The sequence below is a fragment of the Ascaphus truei genome, unplaced genomic scaffold (assembly GCF_040206685.1).
Source record: "Ascaphus truei isolate aAscTru1 unplaced genomic scaffold, aAscTru1.hap1 HAP1_SCAFFOLD_628, whole genome shotgun sequence".
Lineage (NCBI taxonomy): Eukaryota > Metazoa > Chordata > Amphibia > Anura > Ascaphidae > Ascaphus > Ascaphus truei.
In genome coordinates, this window is record NW_027456961.1 from 166,138 (window position 1) to 187,316 (window position 21,179).

The 21,179-nt window shown below is 45.6% G+C and overlaps 1 protein-coding gene across 1 annotated transcript; it reads left to right on the top strand.

Annotated features, from left to right (window-relative positions):
• The first annotated feature begins 3,064 nt into the window (after nucleotides 1-3,064).
• Nucleotides 3,065-3,747, top strand: LOC142485737 (histone H1-like). Its single transcript, XM_075584524.1, has one exon. The coding sequence runs from the start codon at nucleotides 3,091-3,093 to the stop codon at nucleotides 3,745-3,747; it is 657 nt and encodes a 218-aa protein (XP_075440639.1). The 5' UTR covers nucleotides 3,065-3,090.
• The last annotated feature ends 17,432 nt before the right edge of the window (nucleotides 3,748-21,179 follow it).

The window sequence follows — 21,179 nt, forward strand, 5'->3', positions numbered from 1 at the left end:
AGCAAGGTAGTGAAATAAAGTTGCTAAGACTCAAGGTCTCTTTTGATAACAGACAATGAATAAGCTATGTATTTAGACAATTGCTTGTATTGAAAATAAACACGTCTCAAAAGTCACGCCACTAATATGTCCTGCCCCTAAATCACGCCTCTAATCAAAGCTACGCCCAAGACACACCTAGTATACGCCCAAGACACGCCTATGTTACGCCTCTAACCAATATCTTTTTTTCTTTCTGTATAAAAATCATTACCCTATGAGTAATAAGGATTTGAAACCTGGCGTGCGTTACGTTTCATTTCGTTCGTTACCCAGGCCTGAAAAGTTCATCAAAAATCGGAGATAACAGTGGCAGGGCGTGAAAAACTTCTACGGGGAAGTCTGCTGCAAACAGGTGCAGATAGTGTATCCAGTCACAAGGCTTCAGTGTACCTGGCAGAGGAAAGGTTCCTCTCGGTTCTGAAGCCCGGGGAGGAAATAACGGATTTTCCTTCAGTCCTATTACACAGCCAATCGCTACCGCGTCAGAATTTGTGCATGCCCCCCGCAAAACCCGTAGGTGACCTGGTCACTCAGCTGTCATCGTGCGCCACGACACCCGCACCGCCATGAGGGCGGAAACCAGAGGCGAGACCCATGGAGATAGAGGAGGGGCGCGACTGCGCCGCATAACAGTGATATCAGGACAGGGCCGGGTACCAGAGGCAGGACCCGCTGAGGTAGAGGCGGAGTGAGGGGCGTAACCGCGCTGCATAGGGGTGATGCCAGGACGGGGGCGGGTCAGAGGGGCGGAGACCGCAGACCACAGGGAAGACCGTGTACCATGCATGCGTGCTGCGCATCAAGACAGGAGGAGCAAGAACGCGCTCCATGCCCAGAGACCGAAGGGGACTGCACAGAACCCGCGCACCGTGCGTAAGTTCCACCCCAGTTTGCCACTCTTGAGTGTTATGGTAGTCCAATGGGCAAGTGAGGGTTAAAGGGGCAGGAGCAGCAGAACAGTGAATCCTCACAGTATCACATTTAGTCAGTCTTGTGCTGGGAGGAGAAGAAAGCACAAGGGCTGTCATTGTTCCCCATCGGGGGAAAGCATGCCCACCCCAGGCTCAGGCCTGGGGACCATTAAGGCTCATGGTGAAAAAAAATGGTGAGCAGGAAAGGGCTAGAAATAAGGTCACTGGGCTAGAGCCAATTGTTTCCCGCAGACCTGGTGGCGCCTTCCCAGCGGGATATTTGGGGCTGACCGGGGGGACCTATTGCAGGGTTGGTCTTGAGCCCTTAAGCTGATCCCCTTCCCCCATTTGTGCAGCAGGGCGAGCGCTCATCCTGTGTTTGGCGGCAACGTCACAATACATGTTGTGATTGGTCAAGGGCCCCTGCTCCATGTTAAGGATATCCAGCAGGGGCTATGTAAGGAGTGAGGCCGGTGTAGGGAACCAGACAACCTATGGAGGCGATCGGAGATGCGCTGGCAGGCTTTTAAAAAGTGCTTTGTGTTAAAGAGCATACACAAGCACTGCTCTCAGCTGAGAAGCGCCAGAGAAGCCCGGTCAGCGGAGCAAGTGGGAGTTTAACGGAGACACAGCTGAGAGAAGCCAGGCTTTACCTTATTATGTGAGGCTGGCTACCCCAACCGTCACGTGTATGTTGTGTGTTTTCTGGCTTGCCAGAATAAACTTTTGTTTATTAAACTAGTGTGTCATTCGGGAGAAGGAGTGGCTCAGTGAGTAAACACTGAGTAAAACACACTGGCATTGAGAGTGAGTTTGAAGCCTGGTTCAACTCCTAGTGTCAACTACTTGTGACCTTGGGCAAGTCATTTTATCTCCCTGTGTCTCTGGCTCCAACAAAATAGATTGTAAGCTCCACGGGGCAGGGACTGTGTCTGCAAAATGTCCCTGTAAAGTGCTACATAAAACTAGCTGCGCTATACAAGAACGTACTATTATTTTTATTTTTATTATTATTATTATTATTATTATTTTCTGGTGATAGTGATCCTGATGTAAAGATGTTAAAAGTTCTGGTCTCTGGTGACAATGGTCACAAAACATGTCAGTTACTATACATAGTGCTAATAGTGACATTACATAGTTATGTAACACACAGGGTGACTAATAACCTAATCTCCCATTAATATCACATTATATATATATATATATATATATATATATATATATATATATATATATATATATATATATATTTTTTTTGTAACCGACAAATAAACATATTTTTAACACTTCCCAATTGTATTATAAAGCTTAAACAAAATAGATGTTTGATTATTACATTATTAAAATATATTTACTGTCATTCACATGATGTGTATGTTACTATGATTTTGTTTTTAGAAAACATAATGTTACATACATATCATTATAAACTATTCATTTGCAGAACAGATAGAATACAAAACTTTTCGAATCTCCCATTTAATAACCAATATTCATAACTGACATTGGAATAATACAAAGCTTAGTACCAGGGAAATGGAACATGAAATAGCAATGTACACTGCACAGGAATTATTGTGCTACTTGTACATATATAGTGAATCCCCAGACCATGTTTATATTTTTATATGCACATTATTTTAAACTGATACTGTAGAATAATATGTCCTTAGTGTCACTGTATGAGGATGGAGGTTGCACATTTAGTCTGAGCAAAGTAAAAGTGACAGAAATAGACAGATATGAATGAAATCTGTCAAATCCCAGGCTACAGAGCCGAACTTTCACCCATTATTCCTAATTGTGTTTGTACTTTCCCAGCAGAAAAATGATACTGCAGTGAAGAGAATATAATTCCTTACAAATTGCATGCAAGAAGGGGGGATGTTAGTAATAATTAGGGGATAAAATGCCCTTTTCTTGCAGCCTCAGAAACACAAAGTCAGAGCAGTGTTTGTGATCCGGGAGGATGAGAGTCAGGGGCGGGGCTTAGTGATTATACCCAATGAAAGAGAAGCTCACTCCGATAACTAACCAATCACAGAGCAGCAGGCTCTCTATATAACTCCCGGCAGGTCCCCGCCCCCAGTATAACTTTCTATCAGTGTGTTGGGGGATTTTACCTGCAGCTGCAATGGCCGAGACCGCTCCTGCTCCTCCTCCTCCAGCTGAAAGCGCCGCCAAGAAGAAGCAGCCGAAGAAAGCGGCCGGAGCCTCGAAAAGCCGCCCAGCAAAGTCCGGTCCCAGCGTGTCCGATCTGATAGTGAGAGCTGTGTCCGCCTCTAAGGAGCGCAGCGGGGTCTCCCTGTCCGCTCTGAAGAAGGCTCTGGCTGCAGGAGGCTACGATGTGGAGAAGAATAACAGCCGCCTGAAGCTGGCTCTCAAGGGCTTGGTGAGCAAGGAAACCCTGATCCAGCTGAAAGGGAGCGGAGCCTCCGGATCGTTCAAGCTGAATAAGAAGCAGCTGGAGAGCAAGGAGAAGGCGGCCAAGAAAAAGGAAGCGGGGAAACCCAAGAAGCCAGTGGCAAAGAAACCCGCCAAGTCCCCCAAGAAACCCAAAAAGGCTCCGGCGGGAGTGAAGAAAAGCCCCAAAAAGGTCAAGAAACCGGCGGCCGCCAAGAAGCCAGCAAAAAGCCCGAAGAAGTCTAAAGCTGCCAAGCCCAGGAAGGCTGTGAAGAGCCCGGCGGCTAAAAAGGCTGCGAAGCCAAAAGCTGCTAAGAGTCCAGCGAAGGCCAAGGCAGCCAAACCCAAAGCAGCAAAGCCCAAGAGGGCGGCAGCTCCTAAGAAGTGAGACCGAGAACTTCAGCCTCTTACAAACACAAAGGCTCTTTTAAGAGCCACCACAACCCCACATAGAGAGCTGTGCACATAATGTGTAACTGGGAATGTTTCTCCAACTTATCCCATGCAGGGGTTTGTGTTACACTGCCAGAGCATAAGTGTATATGAATTGATACTGCAAGCACTAAGGTGCATGTGTAAGTTTGTAGTCCCTAACCTATTTCACGAATGATTTTTTTCTCAGACAAACTGACATATTAGGTGACATTATGGTTTTGTTTGTGTCTACATAATATTCACATACACGGTTTATATAAAATTAAAAAAGTGTAGTTTACATCAGAAAAACGTATTTATCACCATGTTATTAAAAAAAGTGTTTACATCACATTGAAAGCATCAAGCACACGCTATTCCATAACACTTCAGTTTGATCACCAGTGGCACATGGGAGGGGGGACATTTACAGGTTTGTCTTTACATGCACCCATATACAGCATGAAATGGTGACTATGCATGCAAGTCAATATATCACATGACAATGAATACAAATATTGAATTTGCGTGTATCTATAATATCACACATCAAGTACATATGTTGGTACAAGGATAACACACTTCTTTAATTCTCTATATTGAGATCAGTATCCGTGTGTTAATATTGATCAGGCAATTTCATTGAAAATGTGGTGGCTCTTAAAAGAGCCTTTGTTTTTGGGGTGTAAACGAAGTCAGGGTGCAGCCGGCCAAAGCTCTCTCCCCTCTGATCCTGCGGGCCAGCTGGATGTCCTTGGGCATGATGGTGACCCTCTTGGCGTGGATAGCGCACAGGTTGGTGTCCTCGAAGAGCCCCACCAGATAAGCCTCGCTGGCCTCCTGCAGAGCCATGACAGCCGAGCTCTGGAAGCGCAGGTCAGTCTTGAAGTCCTGGGCGATCTCCCGGACCAGGCGCTGGAAGGGCAGCTTGCGGATGAGCAGCTCGGTGGACTTCTGGTAGCGGCGGATCTCCCTGAGAGCCACAGTACCGGGCCGGTAGCGGTGAGGCTTCTTCACTCCGCCGGTGGCCGGTGCGCTCTTTCTGGCAGCCTTGGTCGCTAGCTGCTTACGGGGAGCCTTCCCTCCGGTGGATTTCCGGGCGGTCTGCTTGGTCCGGGCCATCCTGTGCTGCTGTGTCAGTGCGCGTCTCCGGTCAGGAACTAATAAAGAAAAATACTGACCGTTCTGTTCTGACTGACAGATTAAATCTGTCAGTGGTGATATTGGATACCGAGGCTTGAGCCTCATTACTCCAAGTTCTCTTGTTGAGTGTATTGTCGCACTCTTTAGGAAGCTTCTTGATCTGTGTTACTTGCCACAGTTGAGTTGGTTTCACAGGTTCAGCGCTGTGATGGGTCGTGGGTAGCGGTCAAATGGGTTTGCAGAGATCGCAGCAAGCTTCTTGATCAGCGGGTTTGAGTTCTGGTCCAGTTCCTTGTAGAATTTCTTGTTGAGCTTCTTTAGATGTTCATCTAACATCTCGATACCCAGTTCCCTATGAAGGTCTGCTATTCTTGTAGGAAGTGGAGCGTTGGACGCAATCCGCAGCGCCTTGTTCTGTAATTTTTGGAGAGATGATCTTTGATGTTGGTGGCAACCACTCCACACCAGGGAGGCGTATGTCATTGTGGGTCTAATGATCGCCTTGATCACATTGACTTTGCTCTTGATGGGCATGGTCCTTGTCTTCAGCAGAGGGTACAGTGCTGCCAGCTTGGTTGTTGCCTTCTGTTGAATCTTCTCAATGTGGTTTCTCCAGCTTAGTTTGCTATCTAGGATTACACCTAGGTAAGAGCTGTTTGGCTCCCATTTGACAGCCTCTCCGTTGAGGGTGATTGGCGGGTGTGCCTTGATCCTCTTTTTGGTAAACAGTGTAGCTGTAGTCTTGCTGGAGTTCAGTCCTACTTGCCAGTCGCTGTACCATGTTGATAGCATGTCTAGTGCTTTCTGGATGTTCTTAGCTACTTCTTTCTCTCTGAAGGACTGGGAGATGACTGCCACATCGTCTGCGTAGAGTGCCAGTTGAGTCTTGTGGAGGTCTGTGGGGATGTCATTCATGAAGAGGTTGAAAAGGAAAGGTCCCAGGACTGATCCCTGTGGCACGCCAGCGCGGATGGGGCGTGTTGTTGAGAGCTCTTCTCGCACAGCCACGTGGAATGTGCGCTCCCGCAAGTAGCTTGCAGTCAGCTTAATCAGGTAGTTTGGGAATTTCAGGTTGATCATTTTGTGCAGTAGTCCTTCATGCCAAACTCTGTCAAACGCTTTGGCCACGTCCAAGAAGACAACTCCAGTTGATTTGTGGATGTTGAACCCATGGCTTATTATGTCAACGACTCGCAGCAGCTGATGGTTGGTTGAGTGGTCCTTCCGGAATCCAAATTGCTCCTTTAGTAGAATGTTTTTACCAGAGGCAAAGTGGCGGAGGCGCGTAAGAATAACTTTCTCCAGGAGTTTCGACAGTCCAGAGAGCAGGCTTATCGGACGGTAGTTTGCAGGATCCCTCCGTGGTTTTCCAGGCTTTGGAAATACAATGACCTTGGCTTCCTTCCAGGATTGAGGAAAGTGCTGGAGCCGCATGCATGCATTGAAGATTTCTGTGAGGCATTCCATGGCTGCCGGCGGAAGCTTCTTGATGGCCAGGTTGGTAATTCCGTCACTTCCTGGTGCTTTGCCATTTGCCAGCTTTTCTGCAAGTTGCGTTATCTCGGTCCTGGTGCATCCTTCAAGGGTTTCCGCTTCGGTCTCTGGTAGGTGCTCGGTAAGATGCCTGTTAACTCCTTGCTCAACTTCCCGTGCTATTTTGCTGGCTTGGTTAGGCCTAAAAGTTGTCTCCAGTGTGTCAGCGAGAACCTCTGCCTTGTCCTTGTTGCTACATGCCAGGTGGGTCTGGCCCTGAATCGGTGGATTAGGCTCCTTCTTCCCGGTCAGGCGTCGGGTCATTCTCCAAACAGAGTTGTCGGATTCCTTCAGCTTGGCTGCTGCGGCCTCCCACCTCTCCCCCCGGTGTTGGCTGATTTGCTGTCGCAGTAGTCTGGCAAGTGAGTTGTACTTTACCAGAAGGTCAGGTGTGCGGAACTTCTGCCACTGGCGTCGGGCCCTGTTTTTCTCAGCAATCGCTTGCTTGATCCCGCTCGGTAGGTCGTAGATGGAGCAGCGTTTGGGCATCTGTTTCGGGACGCTGTGCTCTATTGCATGTTGGACTGCGGTAGTAAAGGTGTTAACAGCATCATCAATGTCTCCGTTGGTGTCCAAGGGGTGGGGGTTTGTGATGTTGCTCAACTCTTCTTTGTACAGGCTCCAGTTCGCCCTGGTGAAGTTGTACCTGGGTGTTTGCTGGTGGGTTTCCATCTCGTCGCCAACAGTAATGGTAACTGGGTTGTGGTCTGAGGTCAGTTCCGCCAGGGTTTCCAACTGGACAGAATGTTTCACGTTCTTCAGTAAGACAATGTCCAGGACATCCGGTGTGTGGCTTGCAGTGCCTGGGTAGTGGGTGGGTTCTGTAGGGCCAGCCACTACAAAGTCACTCTCCTTTGAGTAAGCAAGAAGAGCTTGTCCTCTGGAGTTTGCTGTCCTTGAGTTCCAGCACCGGTGTTTGGCATTTAGGTCTCCCCCGATGATGGTTGGGACAGTGGAGTCCAGCAGAGCTTCCAAGTCTCCCAAATGTAGCTTCACCTTAGGGGGGCAGTAGGTGGCAATTAGTCGCAGTGGTCCTGTTGCAGTCTTTACCTGTACTCCAGTGGCTTCAATACTCCGGAGGGGTGGTAGTGCAATCTCATTATGGCTGACCCGTGTGTTAACAATCACAGCCGTCCCACCACCTCTGGCTCCTGTTGCCCGGTCGGTACGGTATACCCTGTGGTTCGCCAGGCTTAGTTTTTGGTTTCCTTGAAGGTGGGTCTCCGAGAGCAGAGCTGCGCATACATTCCTCGATTCCATCAGGTGAAGGAGTTCATCTGTCTTCTTGCTGATACCATTTGCATTCCACATCACGATGACAGAACTGCGTTTAGATGTTGCTGCCATGGTGGTTAGTTTCTGTGCTCCTGAGAAGGGCCGGGATGAGATTCGCTATCATTGTCACAATGGGGTGAATATCCATTCTCGCAATAGCGCTCGCTATTTTAAGGATGATCTCTAGCCAGTTTGTTGGGCTTGCGGTTCCGCCTGCGGGGTCCGGGTTGGCCGCCTCAACGGGGTTGGTGGATGGTGTACTGAGAGTTTCCGCGTAGGTCTGTCCGTCTGGGTTTTGCATCCTCTGGGTGGATGCCGTGCCTAGGTCTGGGATCAGGTGTTCTGTGGTCCTCTGTCTCTCCGGCGCCAGGCGGGGAAGCTGGTATTGAGTAGTGGGTGTCTTCCTTGGTGCCTGCTCCATCAGGTGGGGTGTCCGCTTTTCCCGTTCCTCTTGCTTTGCTTTTGTGAGGTACGGGCAACCACGGTAGCTTGCCGGGTGTGGGCCTTTGCAGTTTGCACATGTCGCCGGCTCCTTCTTCCTATCTCGTGGGCATTCCTTGGAGTTGTGGTTCTCTCCACAACACACACAGCGTGGCTTCTGGTGGCAGAATGCAGAGGTATGCCCGAGCCGTTGGCAGTTGAAACACATGGTTGGGCCTTTTCTGCCCTTTGGCGCTTCTGTGGTTACCACACAGCTACAGAGCTTGGTAATCTTGGTAAGATCTGCAGGCTGGCTCTCCGGGGTTTCTGCCAGTGTGACAATAAACAAAGGGAACTTCTTGGTCTTGTCCACCGGGGATGTCAATTGGGCTACGCTCTTGACTGGAAGTCCATGTTCCGCGAGGTCGTGGGAAATATCCCCCACGGAGGCGTTTGCTGGTAAGCCGCGAATTACAAATTTCTGGGGCTTTAGGCGCGTCAGTGGGAAGGTGTAGTATTCTATGCCCTGCTTTGCAAAGCAGTCCGTTAAGCTCCGGTAGTCGTCCACAGTTGTGGTAGTGATCTTTGCGTGGTTCGCCCGTGGTTTAACTACAAACGGGGAAGTGCAGTGCTCGGTGAGGATGTCGACAAGGTCCTTGTGGGTCTTCATATTCCTAACCATTACCGGTGGTATGCGAATCTTTTTGGGTGGGAGTGCAGTCTCTTCATCGTTGCACCTGGGCCCTGAGCAGTCATCGGCATTAGCAAGTGGCTCGAAGCGGTTTGATGTTTTGATGCCTTGGTCTTCCTTGTGCTTCTGCATCTTTGTCTTTGCTACCGATGGAGGGGAAGAACCATTGGAGCTATCAGAGTTTGCTCGCCCTCTCTTCTTCACTAAAGTGTAGTCCATGTCTTCTGCAGCATCATGTATTGCAGTCTCCATAGGTGGCACATTTGCCTCTGCCATAATAAGGCGCAGACCAGAGCCACGCACCCGCACGGCGGCGGGCACACGGCACAAATCAGAGCCACACGCACGGCGGCAAGCACACTGCACAAATCAGAGCCACGCACACGGCGGCGAGCACACGGCACAAGTCAGAGCCACGCACCCGCACGGCGGCGAGCACACAGCCCAAATCAGAGCCACGCACCCGCACGGCGGCGAGCACACAGCCCAAATCAGAGCCACGCACCCGCACGGCGGCGGGCACACGGCCCAAATCAGAGCCACACACACGCACGGCGGTGAGCACACGGCCCAAAGCACGCAACGCAGGGAGCAAAAGCACACGGCGCAGGGGGGGGCACGGCACCAAGTTCAGGGGGGGCACAGCACAGAGCGCAGGGGGGGCACAGCACAGAGCGCAGGGGGGGCACAGCACAGAGCGCAGGGGGGGCACAGCACAGAGCGCAGGGGGGGCACAGCACAGAGCGCAGGGGGGGCACAGCACAGAGCGTAGGGGGGAGCAGAGAGCACAGGGGGGAGCACAGAGCACAGGGGGGCACAGCACAGAGCACAGGGGGGCACAGCACAGAGCGCAGGGGGGCACAGCACAGAGCGCAGGGGGGCACAGCACAGAGCGCAGGGGGGCACAGCACAGAGCGCAGGGGGGGGCACAGCACAGAGCGTAGGGGGGAGCAGAGAGCACAGGGGGGAGCACAGAGCACAGGGGGGCACAGCACAGAGCACAGGGGGGCACAGCACAGAGCGCAGGGGGGCACAGCACAGAGCGCAGGGGGGCACAGCACAGAGCGCAGGGGGGCACAACACAGAGCGCAGGGGGGCACAGCACAGAGCACAGGGGGGGCACTGAGCACTGGGGGGGGCACAGAGCACGGGGGGGGGGGCACAGAGCACAGGGGGGGGCACTGCACTAAACAGGGGGGGGCACAGCACTAGGCAGGGGGGGGGGGGGGCAAGGCCGGGGGTCACAGCAAGTCGGAGCTCTGGGCTCAGTACTGCACACAGAACTCAGCATACAGTGCAATAAAGCTATAAAGCAAAGCGATGGGCAATGACCCACGTGGCAGCAGCAGCTCTCCCACACGTGGCAGCAGCGGCTCTCCCCCACGTGGCAGCGGCGGCTCTCCCCCACGTGGCAGCGGCGGCTCTCCAAACGGGCCAGTCAATACATCCCCGACTGAAACTCTGGAAAGTGGTGTCGGCGGCGGGCGCTGTGATGGGAAGTGACCCACTCGAGGAGTCATCAGCCTCTCCGGTCAGTTCAAAGTATATCCTGATCCTAATCTAAAGAAAAAGTGTTATAAAGAAAAATAAGCTGAAGCGCTTGTAGTTATGGACTGCAGATCGCTGTGATTGGCTGCTTTGGTCCTGCCCTTCGCTCTGATTGGTTCTGTGAAAGCCGTTGCGATGTTCAAAAATCCCGCCTCAGACCGATATCGTCCTAATAAAGTTATTATATATTTAGTGCTTGTAAGTGGGACAATTAAAAAGATTTAATGTGATAACATTAGTGTTTGCACAGATACAGCACAGAGCTCTCTGACATGGAACATGTACTTATACCAAGTATTCAAATGATCTTTAATCGGTGAAATGTAATATGAGGGGTTTTCTTTCCCAGATCATTGCTTCAATGGGACTTTCTTGGTTCATCTTCTTCTAATGTTCACATTGTGTTATTATTATAAACCCGAACACAGAGACACAAAGAAGCGGAACCGCGCGGCTCGTTTCCTTAATGCCTGCAGTTCCCAGAGCACCACACGGTGGCAGTGCTGCGCTATAAATGGGGCTTCCCTAAATGTCTTCTCGCTGTCACTGCTCTGTGTGATCTGATCAGCTCCTAACCGGGCTCTTTGGCTTCCCTCTAATGCTCCAGTCACAGTAGTTTGCTTTTAATTAAAATACCAAGTCTGTATATGTGTATACACAATGTGTTATAGTTTAAGCACAAATTAAATATTCCATAATGTATTATGTATTTTCTAAATAAAGATGAACATCTGATGTTAGAGTAATATAACTAGACTGAACAAGGGCCTGTATTTAAAGATATCTATTAAACGTATCCTCATTCCTTATTTATTGAACTATATTACTGAATATGAAATATTAAAATTACCAATGTAAATAAACACTATCTAATACATTTAAACATAAGCTGAACTATATCAAGACTTGTTTTTTATTTTTCAGATACAATATTAGCATGTAAGATGACTATTTAATTATGCATTAATTGTTGCTGTGTTTTTGCATCTATTTTCCAATGCTTGTCAAACTATTTCACCATTTAGGCAGATCTGGATAAGGATATATTTCCATTGTTTCAATATGTTTTTTTTATTATTATTAATTAATGTATCTTCTCATACTGTTCATTCTTTTTTAAACTATAGATTTCTTATTTATCCTGAATAAATCAGTTAGTTAATTGTAACTACAAATTGAAGAGATAGTTTCCCCAAAGCTGCACTCAATATCCCATTCTTAATAAGCCTTCACTTTTAATACTTGTTACACTATTACTATGAACAAACATTACACATGAACCTACCAATCTTTATTTTAAGTGGTGAAGAGAAAAACAGTTGTTTTTTTCCAATAGTTCACCTCCTCTAATTAATATATTATCTATAACATATCCAATGTTGTTTTTGTTCTTTTATTATTTATAGATAAAATGCATTACATATGTATTGGAATCAATACATTTAATACTCTAATTTCTTGGAGACCATAGTCTTTTCCCCACAGAAATAAGTAAAATAAAATTAATATATTGTTTGTGACAACCTTAGTGAATTAAATCTAACAAATAATAATAATAATAATAATAATAATAATAATATTATTATTATTATTATTATTATTATTATTATTATTATTATTATTATTATTATTATTATGTGCCTAAACCAACATGGTGATTACTTTTACCTAAACAGGTGCTCAAGTGACCAAGTTAATAACACTAGTGTGATCATTTTCAATGCAAATAACTACTTAGTGCTCAAATGTGTCACAATCTCCACTAACCAATCCTACTAAGTAACTATCTCCTATACAATTGCTATCATTAGCTACTCTTACAAACTAGTGTAACATTGATATATGTTGCAACCAATCTACAATAATAATCTCAGGGGGAAGGTATCTCTCTAAATTGAAAACATTCAGTGTTTGATTCAATGTATCAATCTGCATACCTTTCTACTCTCCTCTGTAGAGGAAAAATTGTATGTCGTATATTGTCTGTAACCTGGCATATCACCATTATCTTGTGTTATACCATGTTTCCACTGCAGCTATGGATTCTGGGAAATAAACACACATATAAGCATACAGTGTCACCTTTAACTTAATATCCATATTAACATGATCTCCTATAAGCATAGTTCTGCCTAATTATACTGATTTTTTTTGCACAGCTTGCTACATATCGTATAACTTCCATCATGTTTAAAATATAGTTTATATTTCTAAAACATATGTTAGTATGTCTTTGAATATCTGTAATCTAAACAGCTGTTAGATTGTTTTGTGAAATGTAAATGAAGGGAGAGAATGAAAAGCCTGAAAGCTCCAGCCTCATTGTATTGTATGGGGGCTATGCACTAAGCTCAATGGGTTTGCGTTCTGATGTTAAAAAAAAGCATGTCCGTTAAAAAGTGAGGCCGGGGGACTCGCCCCCGGAAGCCAGGGTGAATGGCAGCTTAGGGAATTAGCTCGCTTCAAACTAATAAAACGGTATCCCAATTGGCAGAAAAGGTCCGAGAGATAGCAGACAAACAAGAGGACTCTGAAAACCGAGAACGCAGGAACAATGTCCGCATCAGGGGAATCCCAGAAACTATTACAGATCATGAGGACTTTGTTCAAAAATGGCTGGAGCATTTGCTCCCAGATAAATCGGAGCAGGATTTACACTTGGACCGCTGCCACCGAGCGCTACGTTCAAGGCCGCAAGCGGGAGACCCCCCTCGGGGCATAATAGTGCGGTTCCACTATTTCCGCATAAAAGATGCTGTCTGCCAGATGGCGAGAGAGGCGAGATCCCTGGAGTTTGAGGGCTTCAGGTCTTTCAAGACCTGTCGACAGCTACCTTTGCCAGACGCAGGAGCCTAGGCCCTATAACAAAAGTGCTGCAAGAAAAGGGGACCCGCTACAGGTGGTTGTTCCCATTTGCCCTGCTCGTGGTGAAAAATGGGGTGGCAAACACACTGCGGAAGGTGGAAGATGGCGACGCATTTTTAAAGAAATTGGGGCTACTACAGAGGACGCCTAGCCCAGGTCCCTCCCAACCTCCTCACCTTAATCAAGAGCCCGATACAGCGCTGGAGACGAATTGGCAGAAGGTGGGGACTCCGGAGGCTGTAGATCAGTGAAGAGGACTCTATATTGGACACCCCGCGGAAGAAGGGACCTAAGGGGTTACTTAAAGAGACACGGCTGTACCAGAAATACCACATTTGTTTGCCGTCTAGTTTAAGAGACAGCCTAATGTTATTCTATGTTCATTATCTTTATCCCTGCAGCAGATGGTGTGGCTGGGAGCCCGGAGACGCCCGTGGGGATGTGTGCCTCGGGTACCCCTCTGCTTGAGGGTTATGTGGAACCTGACCCAGCCCTGTCCTTGCCAAAGGGTACAGGCGAAGCAGAGATTGGCGTATGCAGCACTGCAGGAGGAGGTGAGGCAGTGAGGGCGGCCGATCGACGGGGGTCTCCGGTCGTCCAGCCACAGCTGCTCAACTAAAGCTAAGTCAGGTTTAGTTGAAACTACTTAGAACTGTTTAGAGGTTTTACACTTTTACACTTACACTATGTCACTTCTTACACTTTGTTGACCTGCTGTAGTTCGTCGGCGCCTCAAAAAAGGTACCTCATGGAGCTAGCCCATGAGGACCGCTCTCCCCTACAGAGGACAGATCTATATAGGCCTGGTAGCACAACCCAGTGGTGCCAGGCAACTGTCCAGTCCGTAGGGCCGCAGAGCCGGTACTGGCTCACCCCAGACAAGGCTCTTCCCACTTTGTTTATTTTTCCTGCGCGCTCCCACGCTCCCCCCTACCCTCCCCCTCCAGGCCACCTTGCCATATCGATGCGCAGAACACACATAATAAAATATCACCCACACCTACTCCATTCGAGGTCCTACAGGCCCATTCCGGGACCACCCAGGTCATGCAGATCATGAGGTATCAACAATGTTACACACCAGGACAATGCATACACATAATATGATTTAAATGGCGTTAAGTATCTTCTCTAACAATGTCAATGGCTTTAACAGCCCCATAAAAAGGAAGGCCGCATTCATAGATTACAAAAGGATAAAAGCAGACGTGCTCCTCTTGCAGGAAACCCACTTCAGTACTAGCAGCTCCCCTAAATATTTAGATAACCATTATAAGCAATTCTACCTAGCGTCTGCCACAGAGAAAAAGAGAGGAGTGGGGATCCTCTTTCATAATAGTGTACCCTTTACAATGCAGACACTCAGGAGGGATAAGGCAGGCAGATTCTTGATTGTTGTGGGAATTATCCACGAACAACCGATCACCCTAGCAACGCTGTATGCTCCTGGTGAGCAAAGTCATGACTTTTTCAGAGACTTCTTCCAAAAATTGGCCCAGATAGCCAAAGGCCACATTATCCTGGCTGGTGACTTTAATCTCGCGATGAACACAAACCTGGATAAGTCGGGCACACCCAGATATGGGCAGCGAAAAGCAGTAGAAGCACTAAAGAAGGGACTTAAGAAAAATCAGCTGACTGATATCTGGAGGGAGGTATATCCCACGGAGGGAAATTACACCTTCTATTCCCATCCCCATGACGCATATAGCAGAGTCGACTATTTCTTCATCTCTAGTAGACTGGTCCCTTTGGTCTCCTCTACGAGGATCCATGATATTTCGTGGGCTGACCATGCACCTATAGAGCTACCGTGCACTCATATTCGTTCTGATAGGCCTGGTGCGAACTGGAAACTTAATGAATCGCTGGTAAAAATCCCAGATGTTTGCAGAGCAGTAGGCGAGGAAATTAACCAATTCTTTAAGATTAATCATAGTTCAGTAAAATCATACTTTACACGCTGGGAAGCCCATAAGGCAACCATAAGGGGCACATTAATTGGTATAGCAGCGCGCAGAAAACGCGAGAGAAACACCAAATTGGTGACGCTCCAAAATAAACTACATGCCTTCACAACAAGGCACAAAAACGACCTGACCCGCAGATATTAATGGAAATAAAAAACCAAAATTGAACTAAACCTTCTGCTGACCTCGCAGGCAGACAAATCATTGAGTTGGTCAAAGAGGAAATACTATGAAAAGGCAAAGAGTCCAGATACTATGCTAGCGCGCAAATTACAAACCAAACACTCAAATTATAACATACAGGCAATCCGATTAAAAACTGGGGCCTCTACATCAAATCCGAAAAACATAGTAGAAGAATTCAGATCTTTCTACGAAAATTTATATAATGGAGAGAAAGTGGCACATAATATCAAAACCACAAGGGCCGCAGAAGATTTTCTGATGAGCGCCAAACTGACGGGGCTAGATGAGGTGGACAGAGGGGTGTTGGAAGCGGAGTTCACGATAGAGGAACTTTCCCAGGTCATAACAGACCTCAAGCCTTCTAAGGCGCCAGGGCCTGATGGCTACACAGGGCTGTATTATCAGAAGTTCATTAAGAACCTATCCCCATGGCTGCTCCGAATGTTTAATGCTGTATTGGCAGGAGCCCCGTTCCCGGAGCAGATGCTCCAAGCGTCTATCTCAGTGATTTATAAAGAAGGAAAAGATCGGCAAGATTGCAAAAGTTATCGCCCAATCTCCCTCATTAATACTGATGTTAAAATATATGCCAAACTAATAGCCAATAGATTGAGTCACATCCTGCCCAGACATACATCCAGATCAAGTCGGCTTTATTAAAGGTAGACAATCTGCGGACAACACCCGACAAATCATTGATCTGCTAGAGATAGCCAATAATAAGAAAATACCAGCTATAATGTTGAGTCTGGATGCAGAAAAAGCTTTTGACAGGATTGACTGGCCTTATTTCCGAAAGACACTTGAGGCGTTTGGCTTTGGGGACAAGGTGAGTGGCGTTATAATGGCATTGTACTCTGGCCCCGCTGCTAGGGTCATACACCAGGGATTCCCATCAAATACATTTCAAATTAAAAGCGGTACACGACAGGGGTGCCCATTATCTCCCCTTTTATTTGCCCTGTGTATGGAACCACTAGCAGCGCAGATCCGCAACAACCCGGATATCTCAGGGACCAATATAGACTCGAAATCCCACAAGGTTGCACTGTATGCTGATGACATCTTATTGATGGTCTCCAGACCCCTTACCTCTCTGCCAAACCTATTTGACCTGTTGGATAAATTTAATAGGATATCTGGATTTAAAATTAACCAAACCAAATCAGAGGCCTTGAATATCAGCCTCCCAAAAGCAACAGAATAACTACTGAGTCTGAACTTCAATTTCAATTGGCAACCAAAACATATTAAGTATCTAGGAGTTCATATCACTAAAGAATATAAGGGCATCTATGAAGCAAATTATCCCAAACTGATTCGAACCCTAAAAGACGATCTGAGAAAGTGGATGCCATATAAGATCTCCTGGATTGGTAGGATACATAGTGTTAAGATGAATCTCCTCCCCCGTATCCTATACCTTTTTCAGACTCTACCAGTGCCACTGAGACTGAAGGAAATACTGTCACTTCAGTCTAAAATCTCCAATTTTGTATGGGGTGGGAAAAAATCGAGAGTAAACAAGACAATTATGAGAAAGACAATTCGGACAGGGGGGCTAGCGGTACCTTGCCTGGTATCTTATTACAAAGCGGCGCAATTGTGTCAACTCACACAATGGCAGATCAACCCAGCATTGAAAAGATGGGTAGATCTGGAGACATCAGTCTGCTCCCCATTGGAGTTAGACAATATATTATGGTTACCTAAAACAGCCGTTAAATGGACTGACTGGCCGCTTTCCTCGATGATCAACTCATTGGCGATTTGGGGGGCCGCTAAATTTAAATATGCCCTAACATCCAAACACTCGCTGATATCCCCGTTATGGGGTAACCCCGACTTTGCACCAGGATTACCAGAACACACCTCAGAAATTTGGAAACAAAATAGATATAATCGACTGAGAGATCTGGAGGGGATACCAAATAAAATTAAATCATTTGAACAAATTAGATCTGAGAAAAACATCCCACATTCCGAATTTTTCCGGTACCTCCAGCTCAGGGCGTACTTTAACAAGAACACGCCATACCCGCCATTAACTACATTCGAAAAGCTCTGTCTGACTGAAACAGACACACGGGGACTCATATCGCAGATTTATGGAGAAATAGTGGGTTCTGGGAACACACGACAAGAGCAAAAAATAATAGTTTCCATTTGAAGGACGGGAACATTGCAGCAGGCATCCCACTTTTATTTTATTTCTCCCATAGCGCAGCACCTTAATTGTATCACACAATGCAAAACCGGAGCTATGTTACGATCCAGACTGAAAAGGTACTCGCGGGAGTACTTTGGTATCGCACAGGAGTGTTATATTTGAGAGACTCATTTGATGTGTACTGTGATACTCTATGTATTGAAAACTCTTTCAATAAACTCAAAGTTGAAAAAAAAAAAAGTGAGGCCGGGGACGCGATTCACTAAGGCCTTGAGCCCATTTTTTAACGTATGTGCTCAAAACACCCACAGCGTACGTGTTGCTTGTTGCTTTTTTCCCCCCTGCTAGCATTCTTAAACTTCCCATACACTAGCTGATAGAAAAAAAAGCTGCATGTAACATTTGCATGGTGATATGCCATCTCCATGCAAGGCTGTTACACAAGCGATCGTACACTAATTAAAATCATTTTAATAATAGTGTACATGAGCAGGGGGTCTCCGGAGCTGAACCGCATTGGTTTCAGGTCCGAGGACCCCCTACTTCAGGAGATACAGGCCTCGTTATGGGGTGCCGGTATCCCCTGCAGCATTTAAATGTCCCGGTCACGTGACGTGGAAGCTTGAAACTGCAGGGGATACCGGCACCCCATAAAGGTGCCTGTATCTCGGGAAGCAGGGCGTCACCGGACATAAAACCAATGCGGGTCAGCTCCGGAGACCACCTGCACATCTACACTATGAAACACATGTATATTAAAAAAAATATTTAACAAACATCAATACACGACTCTCCGCCCAAACCCATACAGTACAGTAATGTGCAAAATAACTATTATCCAGATATGGATAATAGATTATTTGCCCATTATTAAACACTGCATTAGCATACCTAAATAAAGTAAATAAAAAACGTAGCCAGCTAAGCCAATGAATACAAGCAATAAACAACATGAACAATGAATTAATTAAACCATTAACCAATGAAACCAATTAATTCCTAAACCAAATCAAAATTAATAATAATACTAACCAATCAAAACAATGAATTAATACAACATTAATTAATGTAAACATTAAAAGACAATGAAATAAATTCAAACAATATCTGAAATAACCATACAATGCATTAGCTAATATAACACAACATTAACTACAAACGAACACCAATCACAAACATTTTATTAGCATTAAGCAGGAAACAAACAAACAATCACATCCACATAAGAAATTGAAATTAAAACAACCAACAGCAATACCAAGCCACAAATGCCCCCCAAATATTGTCATAGTAATGTATTCATCTGAACCTTAAAGTGGTACAGATTAATATATTATCAGTCAATGTGCCTCCCCCAAAAATAAAAAAAACACATCCAATGAAGAAACCTGTAATAATAGACATTTACAAACATTCAATATAGTACTTACCATTAGAAGCGGTGCCCCTCCGACTCCCGGGGTAACAGGAAGCTCACGTACCTTGAAGGCCTCAAACAGCATCCGATGCCATCGCCATGAAGATCCGGATCAGGTACAAAAATCTTCTTTTTTTTTTCTTTAATCACCTTCTTCTATCTTCATCTGTCACCATTTCTTGATCTTCTTTATCTTCTATCTTCATCTGTCAGTCCAAAAAACTCCATGGTAAATCCCAACCGTTGTTGTCTCGTCGTCTTCTTCGGCTCAAATGAGGCGTCACGGTCTTAAATATGGCTTGTAATGTCACATTTAGCCTCAAAATGGTTAACAGTCACCTGATTGGCTGTTAAAACCATGTTCCGACTATAATTTTTTTTTTTTTTACATGACGTCACTTAAAGGGAATGATGCCAGCCAATCAGATTGGCGTTTGTAGTTAACATGTTCGTTTGTAGTTAATGTTGTATTATGTTAGCTAATGCATTTAATGATTATTTCAGATATTGTTTGAATGTATTTCTTTGTCTTTTAATGTTTACATTCATTAATGTTGTAGTAATTAATTGGCTTGATTGGTTAGTGTTACTATTCATTTTGAGTTGGTTTAGGAATTAATTGTTTTGATTGGTTAATGGTTTAATTAATTCATTGTTGATGTTGTTATTGCTTGTATTCATTGGATTAGCTGGCTACTGTTTTTATTTAGTGAAGTATGTTTTTTTGGAGTTAGGTTTTATTATTGTGTATCTGGTGCATTAATGTATTGTAATTAGAGTGCCCGTTGAGTGCTATAGAGGCTTATCATGCCCATATTATTATTATACAGTATGGGTATGATGTACCACTATACTACTCAATGGGTACAGGGTGGGTATAGTCAGTTCAGGTGGGTGCTTAGGCCTCCCGGGTTTGTATCGGGGCAGGCTGGGTTAAACCCTTAATGACTATAGCGGTTAGTAAACGCTAAGGTGATTAAGGGGTTAGGGGCCATTAGAATGTCTTTATTATGTATGTTCTGTATGCTTTCTTTCAACGGAGGACAGAGAGACCTGTTGTTGTGGTAAGTATAACTGTATTTATTTACTTTATTTATGTATGCTAATGCAGTATTTAATAATGGGCAAATAATCTGTTATCCATATCTGAATAATAGTTATTTTGAAACATACTGGACACCTAACAAGCTCCTATTAAACCCCCAATTGGCCAAAAATGTCAAACTAAAAGACCATTTTACTTATTAGATATTTATCCATATATATTTAGGCACTGTACCGTGTATGAGTCTCACTAGATGTGCTAAAAACTGAGCTTTGTCTGTGTTTTATGTTATGTCTCTGGTTTTAATGCATATTGCCATGCTCAGTAGCACTCCTCTGACACTCATATGCTTATATATATGTTGTGGGTATTTTTGGGGGTTTAATAGGAGCTTGTTAGGTGTCCAGTATGTTTTGCAATTCTTGTCCAGCTAGTCATGGCTGATTGGAGGTTGGCAACCTCCTACTTAATTTAAGCTCACCCCCTCCCACATTTAAATGGTTATGGGCTCACTCCATAGCATCTTCCACTCAGGGGAACTTGCCTGCTTGCAGTTTGGCTGTGACATCTCTAATACAGAGTGCTTTTCCTGGTAATGTACAGGTTAATAAAAGCTTCAGTCAGACAGAACTTTGCAGCTAATATTGACAGATTTACTATAAATCATTCTTCCTGTTATTAAACAGGTTATTAAGAATTTATATTAGCGTTAGGGACCCCTGATATGTGGTCTGCCTTGGCGTTGGCTCAGGGGCTTACAACAATTTTGGCCAAAAATGTCAAACTAAAAGACCATTTACTTATTAGATATTTATCCATATATATTTAGGCACTGTACCGTGTATGAGTCTCACTAGATGTGCTAAAAACTGAGCTTTGTCTGTGTTTTATGTTATGTCTCTGGTTTTAATGCATATTGCCATGCTCAGTAGCACTCCTCTGACACTCATATGCTTATATATATGTTGTGGGTATTTTTGGGGGTTTAATAGGAGCTTGTTAGGTGTCCAGTATGTTTTGCAATTCTTGTCCAGCTAGTCATGGCTGATTGGAGGTTGGCAACCTCCTACTTAATTTAAGCTCACCCCCTCCCACATTTAAATGGTTATGGGCTCACTCCATAGCATCTTCCACTCAGGGGAA

Bases quoted from the DNA above. Each gene is read 5' to 3' on its own strand.
- LOC142485737 (XM_075584524.1), top strand. From the start codon at position 3,091: ATGGCCGAGACCGCTCCTGCTCCTCCTCCTCCAGCTGAAAGCGCCGCC.